This window comes from Periplaneta americana, chromosome 15 (genome assembly GCF_040183065.1).
Source record: "Periplaneta americana isolate PAMFEO1 chromosome 15, P.americana_PAMFEO1_priV1, whole genome shotgun sequence".
NCBI lineage: Eukaryota > Metazoa > Arthropoda > Insecta > Blattodea > Blattidae > Periplaneta > Periplaneta americana.
The window spans coordinates 153,369,737-153,382,034 of record NC_091131.1 but is presented as its reverse complement, the minus strand read 5'-3'; the positions used below and the strand labels follow the sequence as shown (position 1 = coordinate 153,382,034).

The 12,298-nt window shown below is 37.3% G+C and overlaps 1 protein-coding gene across 4 annotated transcripts in view; it reads right to left on the bottom strand.

Moving 5' to 3' along the window:
* Window positions 1-12,298, bottom strand: part of LOC138715458 (A-kinase anchor protein 200-like) — a 420,917-nt gene that overhangs the window by 13,462 nt on the left and 395,157 nt on the right. For all 4 annotated transcript variants that reach the window (XM_069848378.1, XM_069848382.1, XM_069848380.1 and 1 more), the window contains one exon: window positions 5,396-5,464. In XM_069848378.1, the coding sequence (XP_069704479.1) occupies window positions 5,396-5,464 (69 nt within the window). The remainder of the gene's footprint in view (window positions 1-5,395; window positions 5,465-12,298) is intronic.

The window sequence follows — 12,298 nt, the reverse complement described above, 5'->3', positions numbered from 1 at the left end:
AAGTAATTATTTACATAGGTTGGTGTGATGATAAATTTTGATTATAATATGAGGTCCATTGGAAGTCGGCTCTTGATTCTGGTGGGAAATGTGGACTTCCTTCCGAGAGAGTAGTGGATGGTGCCTGGAACATTTTCTAGGTTGTTATAGAACTTCTTAGCTTGTGAATGAATAAACTGTTTGATTGTGTCAATACCAGTTTCTCTGTGTAGTTGGCTGTTACGGACAAACCAAGGAGAATTGAGTGAAATTCGTAGGACTTTATTTTGAAATGACTGGATGTGTTTAATTTCACTTATTGCAGCTCCTCCCCAGACAGGACAGGCATAAAGCAGTAGAGGTCGTAAAGAGATGTGTAAAGTAGCATGCAATTTTGTAGCTTTAGAGATGATTTCTTGTTGAGGAGCGGATATAATTTAGCGAGTCTTGAGTAGGTCAATTTAACTTTGTTGTTGATGTGATGTTTCCATGATAGACGGCAATCTAAGTGCACTCCAAGATATTTTACAGCTTCATCCTTTGGTTTCCACAGTATCACGTTGGTTGAAAGATTTATGCATGGAGGATTAGCAGGACGACACAAAGTAAATATCACTGGTTCGCATTTATTGTAATTGTAAAGATGAACTATACCTTTGAGAAATAGAAATGAGTGAGGCCACAACACACACCTCACTTCTATTTAGAATATATATGTCGGAAATTTTTTCGTTTAAAATGCTGTGACCTTCAGCATCTTTCAAGAATGTCTTAGAGACAAAAATAGCCTGTTTTTTCCCCGTTAGGTTTTAATGCAATAGACATTGTTGTTGGCTTGTGAGAAATGCTTCGAAAGTTCGATAGGGCATAACAGTGACACAGAGTGGATTAACACGATTTTCTCTTGATATCCGTTTTTTCAACTTTAATTAATTATCCTGTTTATGTGTAAGTTCCAATTGCGTCCAGAGATGGCATGCCTAGTTGGATGGGAATGTGCAAGCGGGGTATGTGGGAATAATGCAGTGCAGTTTGTCTTGTGACAGCCGTAGTTATTGCACAGCATAGGAGAAAATGGTTCCTGCCAACTGTGAGATTCGTGCAGTTATTCAATTTCTGCACACTCAGAAGCAATCTTCAGCAGAGATCCATCACCAATTGTGCAATGTGTATGGACCCGACATTATGAGCGACAAATTAGTAATAATGATTTTACACTTAGCTAAACATGAAAGTCAAGGGAACTACAATAAAATTATTGAAGAGAATAGAAAATATCTATTTAGACTTACATTCGCACCTCGATTTACTAGCTACCTCTGAGCAACGACCATAACAAGGAGGAGTAAAGGGAGTAATGATCTTTGACAAAGAGTATATTCCGTCAATGCTGCTGCCAACTACAGAAAAATTACTTGAAAAGACGTCAAAGCAGGCAATTTCAAAATATCAGGCATACAAGTTATGAAAAGGAGGACATTCCTTGATTTTTTTAAAATTCGCCCAGACCCCGGACAAAGGCCTAAAAAGGAGGACATGTCCGGACAAAAGAGGACGTCTGGACACCCTACTCATTACGAAACTAGCGTGTTATCACCCAGTTTCTCCTCTTGCGTGGTGTGACATTCATCGACATTCATTGTGAGTACATAAACGACATTTCATACAAGTTGAGAGGATGCAAATGAATTTCTTTCCCCTTCTACTTGCACCTAGTCTGTCAGTGACAGAGATGGTAGCTGTTACCTCTTATACCTGCACCCCCCAAGCTGGACACACGAGAAAATAAAATATTAAATAGAGTACTAAGTAAATAATAAAATACAGCCATACAGATGTTTGACAATTACATGTTTGGGTATAATTATTTTAGTGCTGTTCATACAATATTTTCAACTAATAAATTAATTAATTGAAGGAATGTTAGCTTCTAGTATGCATTTAGAGGGGAACGACACAGTGCAGACTGTCCCATTCTGTATGCCGTAGAGTAGCAACTATTATAGCGGTGAAGAAAACATTTATTTTCTGCTGTCAGTAGCTTTTTAATGTGCTAGTTGATTTTAACAGCAAAGAAAATTAAATACAAACGCTTAGTGTAGACTTCCGAAATAAAGATTACTGGTACAAATGTTAAATAATGAAATTTGTCACTGTGTTGAAAGTCAAATAGTCGAATATTTGTGAAATGGACAGAAGCATCTTCCCCTTCACTGATGGTAGAGAGTGTGAGTAGAGGGGAAAGCCTATCAACCAAGCTGAAATGGGGTTAGAGTGAGACATGCGGTGATGGTGTCATGGATGTGAAAAATGTGTGTTTGTGAGTGAGACAGTTCAAAGAGGACCAAACGTCTGTGGCAATGAACCAAAAGAGTCTTGGCCACACATCAGCCAAACGGACAGCAGAATTGTGCAAGAGAAGCAAATACAACCATTACATTCATGAACTGGTCTTGTAATGAGAACGTCACCATTTAAAGTATCAAAAACACCTAACTTTTGCTGCAGCCACTCGTGTTCTGTGTGCCGTACAGCGCTGCCATTTGTCTCACACATTCACAAGTGCCCACATCTTTTAAGCTCAATTGCATGTTTCTATCTGCACCCAGTACCAAAAAAAAAAAAAAATGGACATCTTAGAACTTGAACGCACAGCATATATTATTGATAAATAACTTATAATCACTCATTCACAGAGAGTAAGACTGTTAATCTTAACAATAATCCAAGCATCAATATACTGAATTCAAGTGGAAATGCACTTTTTCAGCTGTTTTTTAATGTCAGACAGTAAGAGTGTACAGATTCTAAGCAGCATTTCAATAATATTAATTTTATTACTTTATCAATTTATTGCCATCCCTCAGATAGAGAACCACCAACAGTCACAGTGCCATCTCTAATAAACACCTATCTAAGGTCTACATTATTAAACATTAAATTATTCGGAGAAACTGAGTTAGTGTCCCGCAAGAAATTTTTCCAAGTCCAATGATGGGACACAGACAAGTAAAGGAGCTGCCACACCATAGATAAAGCTAGTGCTCTAACAGTGACATGTACTTAAACCGTTTTAGCAGATACATTTCACAATAGCTGAGACTCAACATAACAAATGGCGGCAGTTATAATGCATCGTTTAGGGCCGTTTTCTCCAAAGTTAGTTAAACTTGGGACAAATTAAACCCGTTCAACTTTACTATTCAGTTTAAACATGCTTCCATTTTCTCCATAAATATCTGGCAGTCCACCCGTTTAAACTAATGTTGGCACTAGATGCTCATGGCTTCTCATGTGTTGGCTACACTGAACTAGCCAACTAGCCAATCAGAGCCAAGATTACTGATGGTGCGTCAGATTTTCAACAGGTCAGCCACAGATGACGATGTCAGTTGTTTACAGAGAATTAATGCTATAATCAAATCAACGCGAATAAAGAAGGAATGCATCTACTAGATGCACAAATAAATAAATCTTTTATACCCATGTGAAGTGTTGTGTATCATTTAATCAGCTGTTATTTTTTTTAATTTATTGGAAAGCATTCTCGATTCCACTTTTCTCTGATAGGCAAGATCGTACAATAATTTGTGTCTTGTGTTAATGTGCATTATCTGGTGGCATATGTGGATCCACTTTAATATAAAAATTAATTTCCTTTAGTTTATTCCTTTCCCTCCGAAAATCACGATCTTAATTAATTTCAAGAAGACAACTTCCAGCTTTTTAACGTGTTTATTCAACAGTTACTTTTTTCGGAATGCAGTATGATATTCACAATAGATTATATAGCAAATCACAGAACCCATTAAACATTATGAAGAATGAAACTTCAATAAGATACAGATAGTTTCTCCTGAAAATTTTAATATTACTTTTAATAAAACTATGTTGCGTATGTTCTTATAACAGTAATTGAATTTCACATTGATGTATTTGCGAATTGAACACTAAATATGGTTTGTATTTCAAAATTACAATCACCATATTATCAATCATATATCGGAATAGCACTCACGAATTAAATACTGCCAACTATTTGCTATGAACACACTCGTGATGCAAATTAAATCTTTGTTTAAAACTCTAGTGTAGTTATTATTTCAAGATATTTGCTAACATTTCGAGATGTAACCTGTAAGGAGCACTTCTTTTTGTTGCATATGTTGATGATGATGGCACTAAAATGTGTCAGTCATGTCACTATGAAAATTAAAATATTTTTATACACTTGACATGTTGCATTGTAAAAACGTTGTTTTTCAGTACCCCAGATGCATACATTATGGCGATTAATTTAGCCACTCAAGTGAAATGTAGCTTCATCACAAAACACTAGAAGGTCCACAAAACCATCATTCTCCTTCATAGCAGCCTGCATGGAATTACGAAATTCATATCGTTTGACGAGGTCTTCAGGTTTTAGCTTTTGTAGTAACTGTATGCAGTACGGTTTCATTTGCAATCGGGCTCGTACAATTTTCCATACAGTCGATTGCGAAATATCAGTATGTTGATTTCTGAGGGCTGCGAATGAAACTCGCCCTCACTAGCTCCACTGTTTCATTAGAAACACTTGGGCATCCACTGCTTTTACTGATACCAGTTGCCTTAAATTGTCAATGCCATCACAGAATGTTTTGGTGAGTTGGCAGTGTAGTTCCAGGGTATTGTCTGCGGAATGCACGCTGTACAGTAACAAAGGAAAATGACATCTCATATTCCAAAACTGTGAACACTTTCTGCTGCATAGACACCATTTTGAAAACTATGCTTGTGCTACCGTCTGTGTACATGCACCAGAGTTACAACAATGAAAAAGTATAAACTTTCAGAGTTTTTCTTTCAATTCATGATTAGCACAAACATATTGCACCCATAGTTTTCGAAAATATTTGACTTAAAACCTGATGAATCATACGTAATTGCCCTGTATTTAGTTGTAGTGTTCTAGTTGGCATTCTATTCCAGTTCACAGCCATGGTTATTGGTCGTGTTATTGATATTAACTTCAACAAAATTCATGACCTATCTCATGTAAATTCAAGCCTATTAGGCTGTATAAATCACCCATAACCTACCTTTTATAAATCACTATTATAATTACAGGAATATTTCCGAATGATTTGTGAAACATTTGTAGCTACAGGATCTAATTCCTGTACATTTGTAATTTGTACTTTTGTGAAACAGATCCCAGGCGTTCATTTGTTCTGTCTCTCTCCTCAATAAAAGTGTCCATAGACATAATATAAAACCATTCATTATTGCAAACTAAATTTAATATAAATAAAGTTTTGCTCATGTATTTATGTAAAATCATCACTACATCTCTTCGTATTTCTCACATTTCCAGCCATTAATTGAGAAGAAGTTAGGATCGGCAATTTTAAGGAACGTAAACTATTATACCAACCTGAGGGGCAGCTTCTGTGGCCTCAGCTGATGCGCAAGCCTCAGTAGTTTCCACCTTCTCCTCATTACCCTGAAAATAAAGCCACAGACATCTTTAAAATCTCACAATATTGAAAACAAAGTCAAAAACACATTAAAAGCTCAGAGTACTATAAAACTAAACTTAAAAATCATTTGGCTGCAAATTAATGCAAAACTTAACAATGAAGATTTCTAGCATATGAAGGTGTTGGGGAAAACAAATGTCTATTTGTAGCGATTTATGGTATATAGCACATTGTATAGTTGGCAACTGGGATTACAGAAATACAGTAGCATGCAAATTAATCCGAACGACATATTTTCACATTTTCTGTCATTGTTGGCCTCACAGCTGCTCATACCGCTTTAATTGACATCTGTAGTATGTGTAATTCCATTGTTGAAGGTCTGTCGTTATTATTTTTTTTATAATATGTGACATTTTGCCTGTCGTTTTGTACTTATAAGCATTTCAGTTGTGTTGAAGACTTAATACTGCAATTCTGTGTACATTCTGTCGTCTTCACAAATACATACAACTCCACGAAAACGGTCTAAAATTATAACCTTAGCAGAGCATTCTTCTATGACACAGAGGCAAATTGCTGCAGAATGTCACATCGGTTTGGCTACTGTTAATTCGATCATAAAACGATACAGGGAGACTGGATCCATCACACCCCAGAAAAAGGAAACTGTGGCCGGAAAAGGAAGACTTCACCTGCAGATGATTGTTTAATTGTCAGGGAAAGTAAATTAAATCCTAGACTAACTGCTGTCGACTTAACCCACGAGTTAATGGCTACCACTGGGACGAATATTCACGTCACAACAGTGCGGCGTAGGCTTTTGGAAGCTGCACGAAGGGCTCGTAAGCCTATTAAGAAGCAATTGCTAACCCCTGTTATGTGCAAAAAACGCTACATCAACACTGGACAGTGAATGACTGGAAGAATGTACTTTTTTCCGATGAGTCTCATTTCGAGGTCCACAGTCACCGTGTTTCTTACGTACGGAAAGGATCCGAAAAAGTAACAGCAGCTCATCTCCAACAAGCACCCAAATACCCTCCCTAAAGTAATGTTTTGGGGTTGTTTTACACATGAAGGGCCTGGAGCATTAATACCTATTAAGGGAATGATGAAGTTTGACAAATATATTCACTTATTGGAAACCAGAATCGTATCCCAGCTGCAAAAATCATTTCCAGATGGCAGAGGTGTATTCCAACAAGACCTGGCACCATGCCATACGTCTCGAAAAACTACAGAATTCTTCAACAAGAAGAATATTCAGGCACTCCCCTGGCCAGGCAACTCACCCGACATCAACCCCATTGAGAATTTGTGGTCAATTTGCAAAAGAAGAATGCAAAAAATGGATTGTTCTACAAAGGAGAAGATGATTTCTGCCCTCATTGGTGTATGGTTTCGCGATGAAGAAATGAAGAATATTTGTGGGAAATTAGTGGAATCCATGCCAAATCGTCTCAGAGCTGTTATTAGGAACAAGGGAGGCCACACACATTATGAGGTATGTCTTAGATCCTTTTTTTTTTTTTATCCCATTTGAGTGTTTTTGCATAAGTAATTACGTTGTTCGGATTAATTTGCACGCTACTGTATATAATCACAAAAAATTTAAAAGTGGAAATGTCCGTGTAAGGTAATGTTAAACATTTGGTACTTAGTTAGAAATGGCTTTCAAGGAACCCGGAGGTTCTCTGGCACCCGCCATCAGTTCCTATCCTGAGCAAGATTAATCCAATCTCTATCATCATATCCCACCTCCCTCAAATCCATTTTTATATATCCTCCCATCTACTTTTTTACCGTTTTACATCTTGGCCTTCCAAAAGGTCCTTTTCCCTCTGGTCTCCCAACTAACACTCTATAATATGCATTTCTGGATTCGCCCATATGTGCTGCATGCTCTGCCCATCTCAAACACTTGGTACACAGGTAAACCAGGAATGTTCAGATATTAAAACTTGTTTTTCTCGATAATGATCTTTTGTACATTCTCTGTTCCCCCCTCCTCCCTCGACATCCTTAATATATTATTTTATAGGCATAAATGAGAAAATGATGCAACTGTCCCTTCAATAGAATTTCATAAGAAAAATAATGTAAGAAAAAACATAAAGAAAGACATAGTTATTCATTTAATGGTAGACATCCACAACATTTTACAATAACGAATACCCCACTTCATATCACACTCTCCTGCCATTACCGTACTTCCAGAACTAACAAAATAATGCCACTTTAAATATTTCGATACTTCTTTTTGTAAGAGGTGTAAAATACATCTTACTATTTTGTCTGGTTGCAGTGTGTAGAGCCAGAAGTGTATTTTAAGCCTGTCGGGCCCTGGCAGCACCAGGGTCGAGGCCGGGCACATTTATGATTTTCATTTATAGTCAAATTTTGTATTTATAAAAAGTCATATTTTATTCATATTTTAAAAATTTCATAGTGAGGTCTACTCTATATCTAGATTCGAACCTATGTATTTTGGTGTGACATTCCTGCAGAAATGGTGATTACTAGACCGCGGAACTTCATGCAGTTGCATGTTTTTATTGATTTGACATATTCCAGAAATAAAAGTGGATTTTTGCTGATCATGGTTTCTATGTTTGAATGAAGTCAACTTTATTTTACATAAATGCATATTTCGAGGGTCTTCCCCTTTCAAATCCTTGTGTATCTTTCATATCCATTGTGTATCCATTCATATATGTATTTAAAATGAGTAATTAATATACATGGGTTGTAAATAAAGTAGTGGCAACACTGCCAGGTATGGGTCATGTGCATTCGCATGTGATACAAGATAACTGGTGATCGTAGTTGGCGATATTGTCGATGTATTAAATGATAAAACCAGTTGCTATGACAACAGATGTTACTGTGCGGGGTTAAATGTAGAGCACTATTTTTAACTCCTCTAAAGCGTGTTTACTAAACGTGAGCAACGATCGTGGATAAAAATCTAGGTAGCCCGTGGTAGAAATGCGCGCCAATGTCATCAAAGGTTACTTGAAGCTTGTGGCAACGATGCACTACTGTGTCAGATGGTTGCAAGATGGGTCTCTGCATTTCGTACGGTTCGGTATGAGACGGCACATGTGATTCGCACAGGTCACCCATCCATTTGTGACAAGTGGAGTTGACCATCTCTGGACTGTACAAGAATTATTCATCGAGGTTGGACTCGGTCAACAAACTGTGTGGCACATCCTGAAGAAAAACTTCCACATGAGAAAAATTTCAACACGCTAGGTTCTCATAGCTGACAGAAGCACAGAAGTGGCATCGATAAGTAATAGCTCAACTTCACCTACAGAGATACCACAACAAATGGGATATATTCCTGCAATGTATTGTTGCCATTGACGAGACGTGGGCACGAGCATTCGAGTCTCGAGTAAAGCGTCAGTCTAATGCTAATGGATGACACCACAAATGATCACCATGCCAAAAAAAGTGTGATATGAACCCTCTAGGTGAAAGTCATGCTGGTGACATACGACAGTGAAGGTGTCATCATTAGCCATGCAGTACCTCAAGACCAAAATGTTAAACCAGCGTACTACCAACATTTTCTCGAACACAACCTACGTGCAGCTATGCGGCGGAAACATCCACATTTCCTGAGAGAATCCACCTTCCATCTTGCATGATAATTTTCGTTGTCATGTCATGGGAGCAGTGGCTGAATTGCTACAGAGATGAGATTGGGAAGTATTGGAACATCCTTCGTATTCCCCTGACATGTGTCCTTGGTGACTATGACTTGTCTCCATGGTTGAAAGAACCAGTTAGAGGCAAGAGGTTTGCAGATATTGCATCAGTGCTTCATGCAGGAGGGCAGTCCATCAGAGAGATCAACAGAAACAACCTCGCTAACGACATTCAATTGTTTCCACAGACTTGGCAAAAGATATAGGAACACGCTGGTGATTATATTGAAGGGATGTAACTGTATTTGCCAATAAAATTATTACTTTAAATTATTATCATTTATATCGTATTATTAAACCAAATAAACCTCTGAAGTATACTTTTTACTGCACTTTTTTCCATTTTTAGCGCATACCGGTATTTCAACTGTTTGTACTGCATAGTTGCATGTATATTTTCAGGCTTTTTAGTGCATGAAGTCCCGTGGTCTGATGATGATATGATGAAGACGACTACTATCAGTAGGCCTACTACAGAACTCCCAGACCCAGGGCACTTATTTGTTTAGAAATACAGCACTGAATACAGCCCATAAGATTTCATTACTTTGGACAGAAAACATTTCTATTTGACTATTTCAGCAAGGATGAAATAGCTTTACCCGTGTGCAGGCAATCTGTATGAAGAAAAGTGCAACGTTCTGGAAGGTGGTTAAGATTTAAGAGTAGGTACCACCCAACACTGGGTGAAGTTTTGACTAGTTCAACTCTGCGATTGACTGCAATTCTGCTCAGTTTCTTTACAACATGACATTTCAGTACCACAGTATATGTTTTTGTTTAGTCAACTGTCCGAAGACAGGTCTAAACCTCACATGGCATCACTTATGAGGTAACTAGGCCAGGAGATAATGGGGTAAGGTGGCCAGTTCCTTTCCTCCTCCATTGCATACATCGCCGACTAGCTACATATTACACTAATCAGACTTCAGATGCATACAAACAATTGTTTTTCATCTGACACATATCGTCAAGCGAGATGTATCGCCTGATAATGATAATAGATGTACATATCAGCCAGAACCTCAATCAGAGGTAACAGTAAATGTATTGATACTTATATTGCGATGGTTACCTCTGATTGAGGTTCTGGCTGATATGTACAGATACAGAAACAAAATTTAGAGTCCCCTTGTGCAGTAAAAAGAGTCCCTGTATATATGCTTCTTGTGGACAGTCATGCGAAATTGTTGCCTACATACAGTGCCGGATTTAGGCTTAGGCAACCTAGGCAGTTGCCTGGGGGGGGGGGGAATTTCCTGGGGTGGCATTCTCTCTCTCTTCCTTTTTTTTTCCATTTTTATTTTACAGTGTAATTTATTTTTAAAACACTTGTTGGTAAAGTCGATATAGTTTTAAGGCTGGTTCACAATAAACTGGGAACGGAAACGAGAACGGAAATTATGTTAAAATGTATTTAAATGTGAGCATTCACAGTAGTTAATAACAATATTTCCGTTCTCGTTGTTTCCGTTCCCGGTTTATTGTGAACCAGCCTTTATTAGCTCACTGTCGCGGTCGAGGCGAGAGTAAAAGGAAAGTGTGCAACTGCATAATTATATATATTTTTTATTGGGTTATTTTACGACGCTGTATCAACATCTAGGTTATTTAGCATCTGAATGATATGAAGGTGATAATGCCGGTGAAATGAGTCCGGGGTCCAGCACCGAAAGTTACCCAGCATTTGCTCGTATTGGGTTGAGGGAAAACCCCGGAAAAACCCTCAACCAGGTAACTTGCCCCGACCGGGATTCGAACCCGGATAATTATATTGTAATGCCGGTATCACGTTATTATACTATGAAATTTCTTAAATTTAACTGCTTGCATAAACACGAATGCATTGTTGAAAATAAAATTGCATGCGTGTTTATTATTTATCGCTATGAAATTGAATTAAACGACGTTTTATTTAATGACGCTCGCAACTGCCGAGCTTATATCAGCGTCGTTTATCGCTATGAATAGTAACAACTGTCAGTTACATTTTCAATACAATATATAGTTAACAATACTATTTAATCGCTTTCCAGCATGTGCAGTATATAATTCGATATGAAAGGTTTATTCCGCGAAGAGTTGGAGTTTGTTTTTAATTTACTTTATGCTCGACCATGCCGAAATGTAGTAATTATACACCTGGTAGTAGCCCTTTAATGCACCTTATTAAAGTACACCTATTCATTATAGTTCAGTTGTTCAGCCAATGAGAAATCACCATTGTACCATTATAAAACCGCAAGTATCGATTATTCTCGGATATGCAATCGAAAGACAAATAGCGAAACGTCACGGAGGCTGGAAATCCAATACTGTCGCAGAAGGTTATGTTCTGTTACTATAATAATTAGCGTTAATTGTAAATAATATTCAAATAAATTCAAATTGTCATCTCGTTTTTCAATTCAAAATCAATTTCCAGGTTATACAATATTAATGTTCATGTTATTCTCTAGATTATATCAAGGTCAATGACATTCATCCCTCGGAAAAAATCAATACTTTCGCGTCTGCGCACATCTCACAATTTAGAAGGTCAGTTCCGCTCTTCACTTAGATAACCATAACATGAACACTTATGAATAATTTCAAGTTAGAAATATGGTCGAGCATAAAAAGTCGTATGAAACTTGCCTATAATGGTAATTAAGACGCTCGTATGAAAATTATGAAACTCCCTTGCGCTCGTTTCATAAACAAACATACTCGCGTCTTAATTACTACCCTTATAGGCTCGTTGCATAATGTACTATTATAGTTCCTATTGAAGTAATAAATACTCGTAATAATTACATCACCAAGAAAACCAATGTTTAAAAATAAACCACAGCCTAGCTTTCACACATAAATTTTGTTTCAACAATGAACAAGTATGAATCTGTTTCTTTCTATCGAGTCTGATGTGCTTCATGAGATCGACTTGATGACATCATCGATGCTTTCTCTGTGAAGAAAGTGCGAAGGAGATCTTTATAATTTACAAGTAAGAAGCATGTATTTTGATTCCTGTAATTTATTGTTTTCTGAATTGTAACATTTTATTTAGAGTTAATTTAAACTAGACGTGACCTGTATAACAGCTGCTCATTAACTGTTTGTGGAAGTTGAGGGTGGCAAATTTTAGCATTGCCT